The 19,850-nt window shown below is 42.4% G+C and overlaps 3 protein-coding genes across 4 annotated transcripts; 1 reads left to right on the plus strand and 2 right to left on the minus strand.

Moving 5' to 3' along the window:
- foxe1 (forkhead box E1) lies at window positions 1-1,991 on the plus strand. Its single transcript, XM_030094805.1, has 2 exons — window positions 1-158; window positions 250-1,991. The coding sequence occupies exon 2, from the start codon at window positions 366-368 to the stop codon at window positions 1,464-1,466; it is 1,101 nt and encodes a 366-aa protein (XP_029950665.1). The 5' UTR covers window positions 1-158; window positions 250-365; the 3' UTR covers window positions 1,467-1,991.
- A 738-nt stretch (window positions 1,992-2,729) lies between these two features.
- spag5 (sperm associated antigen 5) lies at window positions 2,730-12,303 on the minus strand. The gene is made up of 22 exons (XM_030094802.1): window positions 10,384-12,303; window positions 10,086-10,278; window positions 9,827-9,943; window positions 9,334-9,426; window positions 9,057-9,191; window positions 8,751-8,870; window positions 8,572-8,664; window positions 8,298-8,432; window positions 8,095-8,188; window positions 7,832-7,979; window positions 7,651-7,701; window positions 7,291-7,465; window positions 6,581-6,714; window positions 6,203-6,371; window positions 5,195-5,342; window positions 4,759-4,999; window positions 3,940-4,072; window positions 3,732-3,812; window positions 3,486-3,635; window positions 3,324-3,398; window positions 3,094-3,174; window positions 2,730-2,992 (listed from the first exon to the last, which is right to left on the minus strand). Exons 1-22 carry the CDS (start codon window positions 10,998-11,000, stop codon window positions 2,921-2,923), a joined length of 3,255 nt encoding a protein of 1,084 aa, XP_029950662.1. The 5' UTR covers window positions 11,001-12,303; the 3' UTR covers window positions 2,730-2,920.
- A 1,977-nt stretch (window positions 12,304-14,280) lies between these two features.
- Window positions 14,281-19,719, minus strand: trmo (tRNA methyltransferase O). 2 transcript variants are annotated; one of them, XM_030094803.1, is made up of 7 exons: window positions 19,690-19,719; window positions 18,533-18,621; window positions 18,195-18,334; window positions 16,710-16,884; window positions 16,021-16,178; window positions 15,238-15,810; window positions 14,281-15,108 (listed from the first exon to the last, which is right to left on the minus strand). In XM_030094803.1, exons 1-7 carry the CDS (start codon window positions 19,705-19,707, stop codon window positions 14,873-14,875), a joined length of 1,389 nt encoding a protein of 462 aa, XP_029950663.1. In that variant the 5' UTR covers window positions 19,708-19,719; the 3' UTR covers window positions 14,281-14,872. The 2 variants fall into 2 exon arrangements, with proteins under 2 accessions (XP_029950663.1, XP_029950664.1); XM_030094804.1 differs by lacking the exon at window positions 19,690-19,719 and having other exon boundaries at window positions 18,533-18,690.
- Between the last annotated feature and the right edge of the window lie 131 nt (window positions 19,720-19,850).

Consider the following 19,850-nt stretch of genomic DNA (forward strand, 5'->3'; position numbering starts at 1 on the left):
CCTTAAACACGACAAATGGCGCTCTCAGATTTCAACTCTTCAACTTAACATGGAAACAAACTGCGGGAATAAACTGAAGAAGTGCTGCGTTCAATGAAAGACGACGTCTCTGGGAAGCCAACTACTTTGGACAACTGCTCCATTTGGACTCAAAAATAGTGAGTGGTTACTGCCAAAGATTTTTTTTTTTTTTTTTTTTAGCAGAATTGAATGTTGTCCTCATCCCTTCTTTTGGTTTCTTCTGTTCAGGATTTGATTTGGGACATTGAATTCATATCTGTGGAAACACTGAGACTGTGAAGCCGAAGCCTTTGCTGTAAGTTCATTCCACAGTTTGTCTTCTGAGGAACATTTCGGAGCTCTCCATGACAATGCCGGTGGTCAAAGTGGAGAAGGAGTCTCAAGCAGACACGACGCTGCCTGGCTCGAATCCTCCACCGCAGACAGAGGAGCAGCCCCGCGGCCGGAGGAGGAAGAGACCTCTTCAGCGGGGGAAGCCTCCCTACAGCTACATTGCACTCATCTCCATGGCCATAGCCAACTCCCCTGACCGCAAGCTGACTTTAGGGGGCATTTACAAGTTCATCACAGAGCGGTTCCCCTTCTACAGAGACAATTCAAAGAAATGGCAGAACTCCATTCGCCACAACTTGACCCTCAATGACTGTTTTATCAAGATTCCTCGAGAGCCAGGACGGCCCGGGAAGGGCAACTACTGGGCGCTGGATCCTAATGCAGAGGACATGTTTGAGAGTGGGAGCTTCTTGAGACGCAGGAAGAGGTTCAAGCGCTGTGACTTGAGCACCTACGCCTCCTACGTGCACGAGACACCCGTTTTTTCTCCCGTCCAGATCACCAGAGCGGCGACGTACCCCAACTCTGTCTACCCAAACATGACGGTCAGCCCCAGCTACGGTCAGCAGCTGCCTTCTGGCTACTATCCCTCCTCGTCGCCCCCGGGGTTCGGCCACAGCCAGAGCCGCATGTTCAGCATCAACAACATCATCGGACACCCGACGCCGGCCAGCATGATGGCGGCGCAGGGGCCGGAGGTGATGCAGCAGCCCAGCCGGAGCTTCAGCCCCGAGGGGCTCACCGCCGGATCCAGTCCCTGCGGCCTGGGCTCTCCAGGCTTCCAGAGTCAGCCCTGTGGCGGCGCGGTGCCGCCCCGCTCCACTGCACACCCGGGCTTCACCTACCCGAGCCCCAACGGCCATCCGCACCACCACGCGCACCAGGCCCCGTACGGACAGGGTCACACTCAGGGCTACGCGGCGGCGGGTCGGATCCACGCGTCAGCTCACGGGACAGTGGACGCAGTGGACCACTACGGCAGAGTCTCCCCCGTGCCCCTGGGCTCCTTCTCCCAGTATAACAACGCAGTAGGTCCCATCGCCAATGCTGGGGGGTACCTGAGACACCCCACGTACCCCGGCAACATGGACCGGTTCGTCCCCGCTATCTAAGAAAGCAGATCAGAGTGTCTGAATACTTCTTTGCATAAAATGTCAGAGACTTAAGAGTGTCGAGTGAGCCAGACATTTCTGCGCACAAACGTGATTTCCCTTAAAGACAAAGCTTAACAGACTGACCTGTCTGGACACAACTGTGATTTCCCACTTTCATCCAAAACACCAATTTCCTGTAATTTACTTGTTTGATAGATACCATGAGTTTGGATTTATTGTCAAAGTCTCTCCACATGAGAGTGTAAACTTCTAATTTTCTGTGTGGTCATAAATTCTGTTTGTTTGTTTTTTTATTACTTGAATGTGCAAGTTTAATGTTTATAGAGCTCTGCTGAGTTTAGACTTTGTATAAATTATTGTGCTTTGTGGTTTTAGGTTTTTAAGTGGCTCGTATGAAGAACATCAGCTGTAATTCAACTGTATGTACTTTCTTGCCAAATGAAAATGCATATTTTGTTTGACTTTTGGTAATAAAAAGTGATATAGCACTTTTGCTCTTCAAGAATAAATATTTAAATTATTGATCAACTCTTGGTATTGTAATTTCGGCAAAAACGTGCCACCGACTGTTTCCAATATCTGAATAATACAATTCATTTATTTCCCTTATATATTTTAAAACAAAGAAACTCCATGATATATATTTTTTAAGATTAGATTATGCAAAAAAAAAAAAAATATATATATATATATATATATACACACACAAAATTTCTTTTTCCCCCCAATCAAAACGAGGGAACTTTTTCATTTCAGTGCAGTCTGTAGCAGCGGCACGGCATTCAGTGACCGGAGTTATCAGCTCGAGACATCAGCACAATGAACCAAATAAAGTCAAGATAATACCAGAAGCTTTCCTGTTCCATGAAGTCTACAAGACAGACAAGATGGGACATATCTGTTTTAATTATAAATTCAGAAAGGCACAAATGTGAGTGAATTCAATCCAAACACAATGAAGGCAGATTTACATTTATTTGAACGGTAAACTCGTCAACGTCCTGCACCGCAGTGACAGAAAAATCAACACAAACACGAGGGAGACTAATGCACAACACATATCTAAATAAAACAAGCCAAGATATTTAATTGTTAATGTATTAATGGTTAATGTATTGTCTCACTTGGCAGAGCACAATTGTAATAAACCTCTTCATATTAGCTAACATACACACGCAATCTTACAGAATTTAGTTACTGTCCATTCAAAATATTAAACTCAATGGAGCACAAAAGAGCATAGAAACAAGTTTCTTTAAATTGCATCACTTTATTCATAAGAAAATCCAAAGAGGAAACATTAAAATAAAATTAAAAAGAGAAACATTTAGAATAAAGACAACTTGTCAAATTTATAAGTGGATTTTATCCATAACAAATATAAGAACAGGTACAGCTATAACAAGCTAAAATATAACAAAAAATATACACACAGGTTATACAGTAACATGTCAGCCAATATAGTCCAGAAGCTGCTGGAGCTGCTCACAGTTCTTCACAACCTCTGGCAAAGACAGCAACGTCTGCAAAATAAAAACCTCCATCAGCTCAAATATCTAGAGAGACATTACTGCAGAGAGGACTGTACAAAAGAGAGAAAACCAATAAAATATGCATCTCTCACCTCCCTGATCCTGTTGATCATGTGGTTCAAAATCTGAAGCTCATTTTCCGTCTTTTGCAGGTTGTTCTGATGGATGATTTGCTGTGGGAGACATGAAAGTCAGTGAGGGTTTCAAAAGGAGTGCACCCCAAGATGCGATGTGTTTAACTTCATCAGGTTTTCAAATCATGCTTTATCTGAGAACATAAAGTCAGAGAGGAGAAACGTCGCTATAAGTGGTTTGTGCTTACATGTCTCTTGGCCCTCTCCAGGAGCTTCGCTCTGGCCTGCTCTACTTCCTGAAGACTGGCCTTCAGCCTCTCCACCTAGCGACCAAATTCAATCGGTTATGTCTGACAAAAAGGACACTAAAGAGCCAGTATTTGAATGAACAATGAGTTAATTCATTCAACCTCTTTCAACAGCTGGATCTTCTCCTCCATGAACTGTGTTTGGTTCACCGGCTGCCCTCCAGCTCTCCTCAGTTCTTCCCGCAGGAACTGCGACTCCACGTTTGACTGCTGGAGAGCACGGTGGAGATCATTCCGATCTTTTCTTAAATCCTGGAAGGGGGGGAAAAAAAATTGCCCGAGTTAAAAAATTCTTCCAAGATAAAACCACAGGTTTTTAGAACTGTTTTTCCTGATTTGGCGCCTTACATTGTTTTCAGCTTTGTATTTAGTTAGTGCTTCGTGGGCCTCTTCTACATCTGTGACCAATTGCGCCAACGTTTTCTCATCCTACAAGAAAAAGAAAAAAAATAACAAAAAAAAATAAAAAACCAGACTGTTAGCTGAGACTTTCATTGCTCATTGAGTTAACCATCTTCACCTTTGCTAGGTATCACCAGAGGAGACCTGGCCTCACCTGAGCTTTCTGCTGCAGAGCCTGATTCCCCCTCTCCATCAGGCGGTTCAGATGGCTGAGCTGATGCTTCAGCAGTGACACCTCAGCCTCGTGTCTGGTTACTGCAGCCTGATGCTCCACCTGCAGGCCGCAACTGGAAACACATTTACAAGACGACCTCAGTTCCGTGTGGACAGCCTTCTAACCTCCGTTTTTGGGGTCAGGCAGATATTTTTGTTTTTTACATTTTTCCTTTACAGACCAACAGACATGTTTCTCATAAATATTTTGCTTTGCCAATTCAAAGTCAGTTCACTTTTTTTTTTTTTTTTAATAAAGCTGTGAAGTTTGAGTCCACAAAGTTTCACAGTTTGAATTAATTAACTTTTTATTAAAAAGTGACAGCAATCAGAGAACACACTACTTGACTTTCAGGGAGAATGTGTGGTCAAGTGTCTTTCTCAAGAATAAAACTGATAATGTCATGATTACAGAAAGATTCAAATACTTAAACCATCACGAAAACATGAAACCCTATCCGGCAGTGAAATGATTATTAGCTCAGGAATTATTTCTGTTGGTAAATGTATGTAAATGGTCATTACACATTTGAAATAGAACTAACAAAGACGTAAATATTTAATTATTTTTAAACAAATGCTCTGCTTGTTCTTTTTTAGTCTGCAGTAATATTTCAAGACCAAATTAACTAAAAATGATTGTTAATTATTTTACTTGTAAAAAAACTGTTGAACCCGACTTCAGCTGCATGCCGACATGTACTGCCATAACCTATAAACACCTCCTGATGTAAGAAAACCTTCACTTTAGTGAACTCACATGTTTCTCTGCAGCTCCAGCAGCTCGGCGTCTTTGCGCTCTTGGACCAACTTGAGGGTGCTGATGAGCTCCCCGACCGTGCTGCCCAGGTCAGACAGCAGCGCCGCCACTCTGCTCTGCTTCTCTTCTTCTGCCCGGACTTCATTCAGACCCTTTCTGGGAGTGATGGCTGCAACGCGGGTGAAGGCACTTGTCTCGCTGAGCAAAGGTTTGCTCTGTGACTCGGGCACTTCTGTAGACTCTGAAAGGTTGAAGATCTAAGTTGACATGTGCTTTGATTCAACATCATCAGAAGGCTTTTCCTTGAGTTTAGTCATTACATGTATTTTTTTTTTTCCACTTTATTCAGGTAGGTGGGTAAATGTTGAAGAATCATTTTTGTTACAAAACTAGCTGCTGCCTTCCTCCATGAGCCACACACGTTCAAGCACAGTACCTGATGCAGCTGTTGAGTCCATCTCGGCATCATCCTGCTTCTCAACAGTTAATGCCATCATGATGCTGTTGACAAAGGAGTTTGTGGGCTGATGAGACGTCGGATCATTGACTGGATGAGAGTCTTTGTCCTTCGGCAGCTCTGGCTTCTAAAAATAAAATAAATAATAGATTAATCTGTGTGTAGGAATGTATTCCAGAGTATCTCCTATAGCTTACTTTCTAATTCTGAGCTGTACAATGCAATACTGTGTTGTGCTTCAAAATGGGAAGTACAACAAAGACTTTCTTTGTTTTAACTTTGTAAAACAGGACATGTTTTCCTACCAATCATAAGTTGTGGTGCTACTGGGGAAAGAAAATGTGGGTTTCTTTGTCTGCATCCTATAAACATTTTTTTTTAATCCCAGAGTACTTTCAGCTATGAAATTACTTCCTCTCCAAAACTAAAATGGTCCAGTCTCTCTGTTTCTGCCTCTGCTCTGCCAGACGGCACATGGATCGGATCAAACTATCTATGTAAACTAAGTTTACATCTATGTGCAGCATTATTCTTCTGTAAGTTCAATTAAAATCACATAGAAGACAAATAAGCAAATATGTAATAAATCCTGGACATTACTGGCAAATGCATAATATACTTGGTTAATTTTTTTTCAGTTTTGGTTTTTTTTGGCATCTAATTCTAGGAATATCAAGTGCTTTTACAAAATTGTTCAGATTTTTATCTTTTTAAATCAAGACCTTGGTGATTTCAAACACTCCCAGTTGTGAAACCCTGCAACAAAATGATTTCATATTGAAACACATGAACAGAAACTGACAAGGGGTTTCAATTAAATTTTCACAGTCAGGGAATTGTGGCCTGGGCTTCGTTCACTGCAACCCACCAGCTTCCCTCGAAACAGAGATGCTGAACCAAACACGTTTTCAGTTTCACACGATGCAAACCAAAGCAAAAAGGGTTACATTATCAGAAAATAAATCCCCTGGTCTTATCTGATGCTACCTGGTTACTGAGTGCAGCATGTAGGTCGTTGGTGAGTCCCCGCAGAGTGTGAAGCAGCAGAGTGATTTCAGTGGCTGCGTGGGCCAGTTTCTCTTCAAGCTCCAGCTGAGTCGCCCTGGATCCCGACCTGATGGCTTCCAGCTCTTCGTGCAAACTTCTGTTTTCAAGCCTGACTCAACAAAAGAAAATAATGTGACGTTCTGGAAGTAGAATTAAGATTTAACAACTTTTAAAAGTATTTGTAGTACAATTAGCAATAGATCAATTTGTCATGAAGTCAATTCAATGATCTCTTGATTGCAAAAACCACATACAGTAATACTTACCGTTTGCTATTTACGTAAAATACAAAGACTTGAAAATTGGTGTCAAACTTACTGAAGTTGGCAAACTTCTTCTTTCAGGTCCTCACACTGGATGTTCCTCTCTCTGAGACCTTGCAGACTCTCTCTCAGCTTGCCTTCGCTTTCCAGCACCTGTTCTCTCGCAAATTCATTCTCCATCAGCAGGAACTGAAAAGCAAAGATCACAAGAAAGCTTCATTCAGATTCTCCACTAATCAAATGGAGAAAGTCTTTCATGACCATTTGGATCGACCACCAAACTAAGACAGTACAGTAAGACTGAAAACTTAGCGAATCGTCTTTGATTTGTTAACACATCATTGAGAGCAACACCAACTTTTCCATCACCTGCTGGTTCTGCCTATCAGCCTCCAGAAATGAAGCTGCCTGCAGAAAAGTGCTACTGTCTGCTCTAATATAAAAGGACGAGCTCTCAGAAGCCTAACTGCAGAACGTGAACTTTTAACAAGTAGGTTGGCAGACCAGATAATCCACAACCCCTCTTATGCTCTCTTCTCGTGGTTGACTTCACTGCCTTGCATGACAAACGTTATTGCTGACGTACGAGTGAATGTATGTGAACGTGTGAATGTGACTACAGCGTAAAGATCTTTAAAAATGCTCAAGCAATGAAGATACAGTTTGTGAGTGAAACCCTTTCTGGAGCGACACTTAAAAACAGACCAAATTGTAAACAGCCAAAACAAGAAACCTAAATACAATTTCACACACACACTCACTGACCTCGTTCATTTCCTGCACACCCTTGAGTTGTGTACAGTGGTCCCGGAGTTGCTGCATCTCTGCGCTCTGAGACTGATGGAGGGTCTGCAGCTGACCGAGCTGCTCCTCACTTTGAGCCAGAGCCTGAGTCAACTCACACACTCGCTGCTCCGACTGATCCAGCGACGTCTCCAACCTGGAAACAGCCAGACGCCAAGCACAGAGCAGCATTAGAGGCAATGTTTTCTGCAGAAGGGGCTTTTCTGCCTCTGACAGAACAACAACATCCAATGGCAACCGAATCACTGTTTTTGTAATTCGCTTAAAAACTGGCCGGTGAATACAGAAAATGACTGTTCACAACAGGCTGTCACCACTCACTGGTTTACTCGCTCCTTAGCTTCTTTAATGTCTTGCCATGACTGCTGCAGCCTGAAAACAATGGCAGAACAAAAAAAGTGCCACAATTAGAACATATTTTTCTTATCTTTCACAAATATGAGCCTATATTTTTCTCTTGCCCTCCTTCCTTAGCACATTCCCACTGTTGGATGTTACTTACTTTGTACTCTCGGCAGCGAGAGCCTGCTCCAGGAAGGCGTAGGATGCCAGTGTGGAGGACACTGTGGCAGAGAGCTCCGTCACCTTCCTCCCAAGCTGGCCCGTCTCTTCCTCTTTTTCATTCAGTTGCTGTTGCAGCACACCAGTCTCTAAAATCCAATACAGGAAACCCAAAATAACACAACAAATGTACCAATCAGTTAGAAAAGTGTTCAAATCAGAGCGTACTAATTGAAATATTGCTCGCAGACTTCCTTTACTTACCTGTTGTCAGTATTGTCAATTGTAGATTTAATTCACCAATTGTTTCTTTGGCGGACTTGAGACTGGAATGAGTTTCGTTCAGTTCCTCCTGAAGCTGTTGAGTACGAGTTCATTTCAATAATAAGAGTGACTTTGGTTTGATGGGCCAAGCACTAACAGATACAGGTAGGGGGAATCTTTCAGTGAAAATGCAGACAGCTGACCTGCTCTCGCTCTTCAATAGCTTGATCTCTGGAACACAGACACTCATCCCTCTCACTGAGAGCGGCCGCTGCCTTCTCATTCATCATCAGGAGCATGGGAGCAGCTTTTTGCAGGAGACTCTTGACGGTGATGAGCTGTGAAAAAATGTTTGGATTTATGAACTTTAATACATCTCTAGAAAGCAGCAAATCTGCTGAGATTTTCTTATGACGGAGGCAGCAAGGAGTTAAAGTTTTGCCCAACAAAACAACATTTGGTCTACATTCAGCATACCTCATTTATCAGGCTTGACTGATCATCCATCGTTTGTGACAAAAGATTAGAAGCTGATCTCAGTGTTTCTGTGCAGGCTTTGTTTAGTGACACCTGTATTAGTGGATAAAAGAAACTGCTCAGAAAAACTGTGGATGTTACATTATCTGACAACACATGTTTCTGCTTGCCGTCTGCACCTGTTCTGGATAGATTTGCTTTAGAGCCACCAGGAGCTCCTGCTGAGACCCCACGCTCTTCTCCAGCTCTGAAATTTCAGCGGCACAATGCGTCCTCAGCTGATCCATTGCACTGAAGGCCTGTGAAGACAAAAACCAAACATCATGTGTTACAGAAGTGAATAAACGCTAAGAAAAAAATGAAATGGTGAGATATGTGAAATATGAACTGAAATGTTTATAGAGGAGAGAAAATGCTATTACTCTAGACAAGTACACAGTAAACTACAAAAAGGCCTAAACAGGTTTAAAAGCATCACGTCTTACCGCCTCCTTGGCTGTAAAGGCGTCCTCCATCTGAGTCTGCATGTCACTTCTCTGTTGAAGAGCTTCTTTGACTTTTTGTGTCAGTCTCATGCATGTCTCCTTTGACTTCTCAAATAAAGTGATCATGTGGCCATACTAAACAGAAAAGAGCATGTAAACTAAATTATTACAGATAGAAAAGCTCTAATCAGCAACATAAATGACAGTTAAATTAATAACAGAAATTATTGCACCAGAGACATATTATGAGACCGATGCATGAGTCATGGAAACTTACATGTGAAACCAGGCTTTGATGGTCCTCTGTGATGATGCCACCGATTTCCTTCATTTTGGAAAGAGCAGCATCTGTGTCACTACTCAGTGAATTCTGTTGAGACAAAAAGAGAAAAGTGACCTTCATGTAAGCCTGAAAGACCAGCCTGATGTATCGCCTTCACATAACATGAAAACTGGCACACTTCCATTTGAACTTCAGTTGGACAAATCTTTGAAATTCTGAGTAAATTAAATGTATATCTGATATCAGGACACAACCATTTATGAAATAATCGACTTTCATCCCCTCTTTAAAATGTTTTAGTAAATGTACAGATGACCCGCTTGTTCTCTGCTACTGATTCATTTCATTTCGATGTTCTTGGTGATAAAGATTATGCTTCAACATACAGTACAAACAGTTTTTGTTTTCTTTGTGAAAACATGTACAAAGTCTGGGATGCCAGGGTATGTTATCATCTGTAGATTGTGTGTTGTGCCGTTTGCCTCACCATGTTGATCCTCATGCTTTGCATTTGTTGCATGAGATTCTGTAGCGATCTCCCATCGAGCTCCAACTCCCTGATCTTTCTCAGAGCCTCCATGTACACGCCTCTGTACATTGTGGTCTATGGAAATACAACAAACATAAAAATAAAAGTCATTTCCACAATATACAAGCACCTCATCTCAATGACAGAAAACATTGTGGAGAGACACCACCATATTAGGCCACGTTTCATTTTAACTGTGAGCAGTAAGTGTCTTCACCTGGCTGAGTTCAGTGTGGTCTGTCTGCACTAGTTTGTCTCTGAGGTCTGAGGGAGGACAGCCTGCAGAGACACACTGCTGTGACCGGGCTGCAGCCAGCTGCTGCACCAGCGCCTCCACCATGATCATGCTAGACATCAGCCTCTGCTCCAGCTCCTGTCTGGGGAGACACTCCAAGCTGCCTGGGTTCAAACTGCAGAGAGGAAAAAAAAATTAGAGGTATTCATAAACAAATGATCAGGAGAATTTTCATTTTAGATCATAAATTAAAAAAAAAAAAAAAAAAAAAAAAACTCACTTCCATAGGAGGGGTTCAGTTGCTGTGCAGGAATCAGCCACAGAGAATTCTCTTTTTCTTTCAAACTGGCCAGATGTATTGAGGCTCTGGTCCACCAGTTTGACAGGACTTGTGCCCACAGAAACACTGTGAGACTCAACAGGAGTGGCTCCGACTGGGGGCGCTGTGGTGGCGGCTGCAGAAGCAAGAGCTGGGCCCATCTTTCCAGATGCTAAAAAGAGGAACTCCGCCATCTGCCGAAGCTGCTGCTGAAGAGGACCTTCAGGAAACAACGGTACATCCCGAACAGGCTTTTTCTCTTCAGACTGGGGCACTGCAACAAGCTTCTCTTCCAAATCCTCAGTGGGCTCTGTGACCGGGTCTGGCTGAGGCTTGTCAGCTAGTGCTGTGGAGTTGAACAGAGGACGAGGTATGGGACTTTCCAAATGCTCCGCCCATAAGCCTGCATGGTGAACATTGACGGGAGTCAACAAGCTTTTCTCGCCCTCAAGGGCAGAATCATCAACTAAAACTGGTCTTGAGGCAGATCTCCACAGGCTTTTAATAAACATAGAGACATTCTCCTGACCACAGGATTGAGGAGTCCCAGCTGCAACGCTGAGGGACCCGAGGGACATTCTGACAGGGTCTTCAAGACATCAAGGGCTTTCTCCTCAGAGTTAGACAGAACAAGTCCATTTCCAGATGAACCAATGGCACTGTCTTTCTCTCCAGTGGACGCACGACATCCTTTTGTGGAGTTCACTCGAGAGACATTTTCCACACATTGTTGCATCTCCACTGGCCCGGGACTTTCTGCTGAAGCTGCAAGATGGCTGCCGTTTGAAATCTCCACTGGATGAACTGCTGAAAGCACTCCACTACTGTCTTGTTGGGTTGAACAGTTTGTCATTTCCTGCACTTGGTCATCAACAGCGTCACTCTCTGAAGCAGATGTGTGAGGCAGTGAGGTCTCGAGCTTTACTGGTGAGTCAGTAGCCAACACAGCTTCAGGTTTTTCCAGTTGCCTGATCGGCTCTTCAAAGCCATCTTTGACTTGGTCCAGTGCAACAAAAACACACCTGCTGGCCTCCACAGGTTGAAAGACTAAAACCTGCCTTTCAGGAAAAGAAGGTGCCTTCTCTGAGAAGTGGATGCTGTCTGATTTGTCAGCTTCACCTAACTCAGTAAGAGAAGGGCTTGAAGCAGAGCCATCCTGTTGGCTAGCCTGGCTATCGATCATCCCCACGCTTTTCATTTCAACTTCCATGGGCTCCAGACTAAGCTTCCTACATAGAGGAGACGAAACATTTTGAACAGTACAGTATGGATGATCGATATGATCTTTATCGCTGTGCAAATCTTCATCACATAATGTGCTTGGTTCCACAGCACAGTCATATGATACATTGGTGGTTGCAATGTGGCACTCTGGCAGTGGAACAGACTCATCTGCAAAGTCGGTGCCTTCAAAAATTTCAATCTCTCCTCCAGTGCAGTTGAGTGTTTTGAATGTTACATCAGTCAGTCCATATGCAGACTTGTTAGAACCATTTGCATTTTCAGAGTGGGTACTGCTGACAGTAATACTATCATTTTCTGCGACAGAGTATGGATGATCAGCATGTTTCTCTTGGATCAGCTGGCCACAGTCACCAGAGAAGTGAGTCAAATCTACAGCTTCGTCTTGTGATGGTTCGCTCGGCTCTGTCTTGGGCAGAGGAATTGTGTCATCTTGCACTCCGATTGTGTCTGAAACTTCAACTTCAGCCCCTTCACAGAAAAACGACTTCAGAGTGACATTTATCTCCCTGTCATCTCTCTTAAGTGTTGCTGAATTTTGTGCGGCTTGTTTTTCATCCGGGTCACTATTGGTAGATGGAGAGTTGGGAATTTCGAAGAGGCATGGTTCACTGCCATCAACAGGGAACAACTCCTTCATCTCAGGATTAAAATAGGGGTGTTCTTCGTGGTCACTGCAAGACTGCACCATACTGTCAGAGATCACTGTATCTTCTGCAATATTGTTGGATGTATCCTGGTCTTGAGGCAAAACAATGCTGTCCTCTGCACAGTGTGAAGACTGTGAAATCTCTACCTCACCTCCAGCACAAATGAAGGATTTAAATGTTACATCTTCAAGTCCACAAGTGGTCTGAGTAGCCATCATATCAGCACTGGGAGGACTGGTTTGAATCAGTTTGGTGGGAGAAGAAGAGTCTGAACAAGGGTCGTTGTCACTGACAGGAGCGTCACCCTGTTCCTAAGAATGGAAGGTGAGAAGAAGGTTACAAAGACACACACGCAAAAATAAAACTACAAGATAATAATATTACTAAATAGTATTTGCATCACTTCTTAAACCTACCATTTTCACTTTCACAGCTTCAACGGGTAGCTGTGCTTTCGATCTAAACCTCGACGTTGAACTTGACAAGTACTGAATGCCATTGTTCAGAGTTCTCAGCGGGGTCCGGGCAACAAATCTGCTGGAGGGCTGATATCAGAAGTCAAAATAATCTGTGTTAGTCGATTTTCTTTAACATGGTACATTATACATGACAAAGTGTAAAAAAGATTTACCAGATCTTCCCCACTTGAACTTGACTTCCTGGAAGACATTCTTTGGCAATTCTCAGAAACTACCTGTAAAACTGAGAAAACAGAGGGACAAAACATATTGAATTAATCTCCTAGTACTAAAGAGTTCCAACTTTTTAAACATTCGAGCCATGTCTCTTTCCAAACAAAGTTAACTATTTTTTCTCTGCAAACTGGATTAATCTTGCCACGTCAGTGAATGGTGAACAAATTAATCAGTTTTTAATACAATATAAACCCTAGGATCTTGTCAAATTAACTGCTTCTATACTTTTGAATCCAAAAAATGTCATTCCTTGCTTTTTCAGCTTTGGTGGATGAAATTTAGAAATATATAAGAAGCAATTACAAAAAAAAAAAAAATCTCCTCTCCTCCCATTAGCTTAAACTGAACTGTGCAGTGTACAGATTTTGTCCCTGGGTTGAAACTGAATTAAGAGTAAATCTCAGCAGTCTGTCTCAAAGAAATGCAGAGTGGTGACAGGAAAACGTGTTTCAATGTTCTTACTACCGAGCACATCCAATGTTGCCACCCTGTGACATTACGTTAACCCGTAACCCGCAACACAAAGCTAGACAACTCCAAGCAAAGCTCAGCCCAGTGGAGCGATATTAAGTACTCAAAGCTACAAAAACCCGGCAAACCCCACTAACATGTTAAATATTTTCTGCAATGTGAATATCACCGGGGAGTGCTCTAACGTTTGAGCTATCGTTAGTTGACGTAGCTAAGTCAGGTTGTTGTCGTCCACGGCAGATGAAGTTATTCGTCTCAGTTGCATAAAACAGAAGTGTACATTAAACAGAAGTATCCTACCTCACAAATATCGCCAGGAAATTTCGAACGGCGTCGCTAAAGAGAGAAGTTTGGATTAAACAAGTGTTTCAGCGTCCATCAACCGCGTTTCTTTCAAAAACATGAGCGTCGAGGCTGTGATTGGTCCGTTTCTCTTCTTCGTGAGCGCTTATGATTGGTCCGTTTTCTTCTTCGTGACCTGAAGCGCTCTGTCCGATCAATAAAGCTGTCTCCACAGAATACTGCCACCTTCAGGAACACAGCGTCACTACACTGAGGCGTGCTTTGTTTTTCTCAGACAGCTTTGATTGAGTGAAATAAATGAGAAAAAAATGGGTTTATGAAGCATTATTTAGCCCTAGTAATTGTGAAGATATGGCATAATGCATTTCTAAATCCCCCAACATTTTTTTTCAATTGCTACAATCAAGAATACAATAAAATAGAAAATACTTTATTAATCACAGAGGGAAATTCTTTTACAGCACTAGGGTTAGATTTAATCTTCTAACCACACAGAGTAGAACAGAATGGAATAGAATGTTGAAATATCAAGTGAGCCAGAATAAACATTCAATATGTACATTTTAAATATTTTCTGTACAAACATGTACATACAAGACAACAATACACTGATTAGAGAGAAGATCCACAGAATCTGATGGCCTCAAAAAGGAAGGATTTCCTGTGGCTCTGAAGTATGTGTCTGTTGCTGAAGGTTCTCGTGCTGTTGACCATTTAGCGGGTGACAGACTCTGTTCAGGATACACCCCAGTTTGGACAGTGTCCTCCTCTCTTAGACCACCTGTTCTGAGTCCATCTATATAGTCCATATCCTGTACTCTATTGTTGGTGAGCTCTTACGGACACCGGCTGAATGAATAAACCAAATTTCTCCACAACTAACAGAGGACAAAAAATAGAAAGCAGCAATTTTGCTTCCAAAAGCTTTTATTCAAAATACAAATACAAACTGAACAATAAATGTAATGTTTTATGGTCAAATGGCCCATCCTGAAAAAGAAACAAGTTTCTCTGCTTAGTAATGATTTATTTTTTGTTTGTACATGAAAAATGAGCCTGTCCTCTCTCAATACTTCACTGAACTGGCTCTCACACCGAGGCGATGTGACGCTGAACTGGTCGAACCTGCACCACCTCTGCGAAGCCCTGTCCAAACCAGCAGGTGATGTCTGCTGTGTCAAGGGTGAAGAAGAAGAGTCTGTCTCTGCAGCGCGTCCTCCTGTAGACTGAGCGGGGGTCCGCGGACAGCACCCCCCTGATGGCGGCAGCGGCCTCCTCTGAGCTCTGAAGGAACTTAAACCTGGGCCTCTCGCTCTCACTGGGTCCTGTGCATCACAAGTTTGTTGATGAGCCTTTCTGTTGAACTACTGCTGACATGATAATGCATTACCACAGCACCCTCTACTGGAACAAAATGCACATAACTTGGTTTCAATACAGGGAAATCATCTTACCTGGCAGGTGTGTGGGAAGAAATTCTGCCAGCTGCCTCTCAGCATGAGCTGTGAAGCGCACATCCAGGCTGGCAACAGGTGGCTGTCGGATCCAGCCTGCAATAGTAGTATAGTTTTCTTCACCAAAGCAGGGGTGATCCACTGACTCTGATGGTTTGGCTTCCGGTGAATCTGAAACTTTCTTGGCATCAGATCCGAGTTGGCAAATTTCATCTAGGCTCACATAGGCCTTGACTTCTTCCAACACATTATGAAGGTGTTTGGGGAGGGAAAACTGAGATTTGACACTCGGATTTGTTAAAGAACTCTCATTTTCAAAGGTGTGTTCTGATGGGAGATTTCCAGCTTTATATTCAACACCTATTCCTTCAGCTTCTGAATCTGAATCTTTATGCACGTTCATGGCATTCCTCTCCTCATTCATCGACACAACGATGTCCATGTCTGACTCATCGGGTTTAGCGTCCGCGCTCATCCTCGTATTAGCCGAGTCATATTCTGGTATGTAGGGTTTGATGTCCAGAACTGGGGTGCCATCAATCATGTCGATGTCTGACAGATGTATTGTATCACCTGGGAAAAAAAAATGTATTTTTTTCATTCAAGTCCATAAGTATCAATGTATCAGCTGGAGAGCGAAGGGCTTTATTTCAACACTGTAAATTTACTACGCACCACAAAAAAGTATCACTTAGACAAGACACACGGAATCTACCAGCCAATCACCCAACAAGAATCAAACTTAGTCTCAATTGACCTTAAGATATATTTTGCACTCGTCACCTTCAATTTTATCCAGTCTAGCCAGCGTCAGGCCCAGGGCGTTTGGTCTGTGTGGGCTGCGTGTCGAGTACACGCCCACTCTCTGACCATTCAGTCTGGGTGGCTTCACTTTAGCTTTGTAACTCAGGTGCCCGTTCTTGTGAAAAAGAAAGATGATCCTGTGAAGACCAGACGACAGAGATGGAGAGATGAGGTGAGATCAACATCGGCTGCACTAACATCTGTTTGTGTGTAGACACACTTTCACAGAAATAGAAAGCAAGAAAAAAAAGATCCTGATAGGCACAATATATAACATATATATATATAAATATATATGTATATATATATATATATATATATATATATATATATATATATATATATATATATATATATATATATATATATACATACAGATATGTATAAAAGAACGCAAAGAAGTTACATAATGTCACCTGAAATGACACGACTAAGTGAACTGTGCAATATATGAGAGTTCTTCAACTCCACCATACAGAAGGTTAAAAATTAAATTAAACAGTTTCATTTGCTGAACCAGCAGCATGTCTATAGAGTGATCATTTCAATGTTGCTACAATCACAGCAATTTAAAACATCAGTCACAGTTCTTTATCAAAAGGAGTGATTGCAATTATGCAAGAAAAAAAAAGACAGCACAATACCATCAAAAACTGTAAATAACGTACCAGACATGGGAATACTGTTCCAGGCCAACCAGAGCATGGTCAGGATTATTAAACACACTCTGCCGTATTTGAAGCTCGGCCCTCGAAGGGCCACATATGGTGGGCTGTCTGGGCGTCCCATTCTTTACAGAGAAGCAGGAGCTGATGTAGCCAATCGGGACTGTCTGGATGTTTCCTTTAAAATAACACAGTCATTTAATCATTTGAATCATTTTAACACATTGTGTGTGTGTGTGTGTGTGTGTGTGTGTGTGTGTGTGTGTGTGTGTGTGTGTGTGTGTACACGTTTTTCCATCCTTGTAGGGACCAAATGTCCCCACAAGGATAGGAAATTCCGGCACGATGTGCCTTGTGGGGACATTTTTTGGGTCCCCATGAGGGGAAACAGTGTTTTCTTGACCATGTTGTTGTTACTGAAAAAAGTAAAAGTGCAAAAACTTTTCTTTAGGGCTACGCATTGTTTTGGTGTGGGTTAGGGTTAGGGTAAGGGTTAGGGTTAGGGGCTAGATATGAATGGGAGTCAATGGAAGGTCCCCACGAGGATAGAAAGACAAAAGTGTGTGTGTGTGTGTGTGTGTGTGTGTGTGTGTGTGTGTGTGTGTGTGTGTGTGTGTAAATATGTGACTTGAAGATACTTTAACCACTCTTGTTAGTATTAGTATGTGTTAAACACATTTTAAAGAACCTATGAAATGCTGATGCCCGTGGTTTCTATGATTTAATATGCAATAGAGTCTGAGAGAGAACATAAACCTCCATTAAACTCAACAATAGCAGTGCTGCCTGCTCTATCAATTCACATTTTTTCAATGTTCTATTAATTACATTTAAAGGACCTGTAGGCCTCTACTTGTGCTGTTATTCTTGGTTTTTAATAAGTGACGAGTCTTCTAGAATAATTACTGTACCTGCACCACGGTATTCATTACGGTCTACCATCTCTAAATTGTTACACATTTGTCATGTTGATTCTGGTATATCATATGAATGCTGCAAACTGCCTCAGCACAGTCGGATATCAAAGCTGGGCTGAGAAAGATCACTTGAATTCTTATCTTCTTCACCTTTTGCTCTTTCTGATCTACGATTACACAGACCTTTCTGTGTACCTTCACTTCACCTTTGAATTTTTGAAGGTGAGATTGTTTTCACCTCATGCCTGCCACGTCCAACTCCAACATTATTTGTTCGTTATATCCACTATCTCTCCTCAGCAAGTTGGAACTATCTGACCTTGGACTCTCCCATAGTCCTCCACCTTATGGAGGAGTCCCTACGAGTTCATGTGTGATTCTGTTCTTCCTGATCCAGCATCTTCACAATTGCACTTTGCAGCTCAACCGCCTCTGTCTTCACAAAGTACTATTGTCCTCAAAAACTCTCCCATCTCATTGTGCTGTTGAAGACCGTTTTGTGTGAAATTTTTTTTTCTCATTAATACAGGAAACATGCTCTTTGATCACTGGTGTGAGGTTTGGGGACCACCTTGCTCAAAAGCAGCCTGTGGTGAAGGCAGTGAAGGTGTTTGCTCTTCAACAACCTCACAGAGTCCAATCTTGGAGACAGCAGCCTGGACAGAATCCAGATGTTTGCGGTGAGCTCTGACTGCACTCTCCAACATCTGTCTGTGGAGGCAAACACACGATGCAGTGCTATGAAGGAGGAATGACAATATTCACCACCAACAAGGACAGTCTGTAAACACGTAAAAATGTTACTGTACTGCATTCATAATGTAGGAGAACAATCATATGAAGATATACTCTGTGATCAGATTTACTGTCAGACTTGACTAACTTTCAGGAAACTCAAAGCAAACATACCTGAGATTCTTGATCTCTTTCCGCATGACAGAGACCTGCTGGTTCAGTCTGTTAATGTGCTCTCCACAGCAGTCACACTGCGGCCTCATCTTACTGAATCAGGGGGCGAAGAGGGAAATGAAGAGGTAAACACACGTCTGTGTGTACGCGCAGCGGGAGCTAGCCTTTAGCCACAGCAGCGGTATGCAAAGCGGAAGCACGTGTCGTATTGAGGATGGCCAACAAAAAACATTTCAAGAGACACGCAGCAAACGATCAGCAGCTCGTTTACAGCTTTCCTTCTCATTAGGGTGATCATTCCAGTTCTATGTCGCTGTGTGCTGGCTCTTCTATATGTATATCTTATATATGTATATCACAAATTACACAAGGCTGATTTATTCACGCGCTCCAGCGTTCCAGATGATGTCATGTTTTCACCAGCAGAGGGCAGCCGAGAGTGAGTGATTTTCTTTTTCAAAAAAGCTTTATTTATAAAGGACAGTAAATGTAACCAGTGCAAGGGTGTGTGTGTGACAGCAATGGTGGAAGAAATGTTCTTTTACAGAAAAAAATACTTGTGAATATTTGCATATACACTCACTGTAACGTGCCCAAACATTGCATGATATTGCATTTATTTGAACTGTGATCCCAAATTGTTCAGGTTTAGATACAACAGGCTGAAAATCTCGGCATCAGATCAGAACAAAGCAATTGTATTACAAGTGTTCTGTAAAGGTATCTGATCTGATTCCGCTCCATCAGGGACAGAACTACAATACATCAACTGCCATAATAAAAGACAATGCACACACCCCACCCCCACACTTTGCAAACCCTACCCCGACAACCCCTCCCCACCCATCAACGCTCTGCTGCACATGCTTTGTCCCAAGCAAAGTACTGTAGTAATATTTGGAATAAAGCCAGACTTTCCAAAAAAAAAATTAGCATCTTCAGATATTAAATCAAATAGTCAAATTCTGATTTTCAATTTTAATTTCATTTTAGTCTGTAACTGTAACCATCCAACTGACCCCCTCATTTAGTCTGATGTTGCTTCTCCATCTGAAACTGTAACATGCCCTCAGGGAAGGCCCGCCCCACACTTTGAAAACTATTAGAAAAGAGCAAGATACAATAACATTTACATGAGTAACAAACATAATACTCACAGATATTAGAAGTGGCATAATCCATCCATCCATCCAAATTATTTATTTATTCCACATGGGGGTCAAGGTGGTAGTATTTAAAACAGAGAAGCCCAGACTTATTTGTGCTACAACTTCTTCAAGCTGGTCTGGAACAACCATGGGCTGCTCCTAGACAAAAA

Source organism: Salarias fasciatus, chromosome 6, assembly GCF_902148845.1.
Source record: "Salarias fasciatus chromosome 6, fSalaFa1.1, whole genome shotgun sequence".
NCBI classification, from domain to species: Eukaryota; Metazoa; Chordata; class Actinopteri; order Blenniiformes; family Blenniidae; genus Salarias; species Salarias fasciatus.

Coding starts and splice junctions, on each gene's coding strand:
- foxe1 (XM_030094805.1), top strand. CDS start 366: ATGACAATGCCGGTGGTCAAAGTGGAGAAGGAGTCTCAAGCAGACACG.
- spag5 (XM_030094802.1), bottom strand. CDS start 11,000: ATGTCCCTCGGGTCCCTCAGCGTTGCAGCTGGGACTCCTCAATCCTGT. Junction 8,189..8,297: donor CTATTGAAGAGCGAGAGCAG/GTCAGCTGTCTG, acceptor CGTACTCAACAG/CTTCAGGAGGAACTGAACGA. Junction 7,466..7,650: donor GCTAAGGAGCGAGTAAACCA/GTGAGTGGTGAC, acceptor GGCTGTTTCCAG/GTTGGAGACGTCGCTGGATC.
- trmo (XM_030094803.1), bottom strand. Junction 15,811..16,020: donor TAGACTGGATAAAATTGAAG/GTGACGAGTGCA, acceptor TTTTTTTCCCAG/GTGATACAATACATCTGTCA. Junction 15,109..15,237: donor TCTTCCCACACACCTGCCAG/GTAAGATGATTT, acceptor TGTGATGCACAG/GACCCAGTGAGAGCGAGAGG.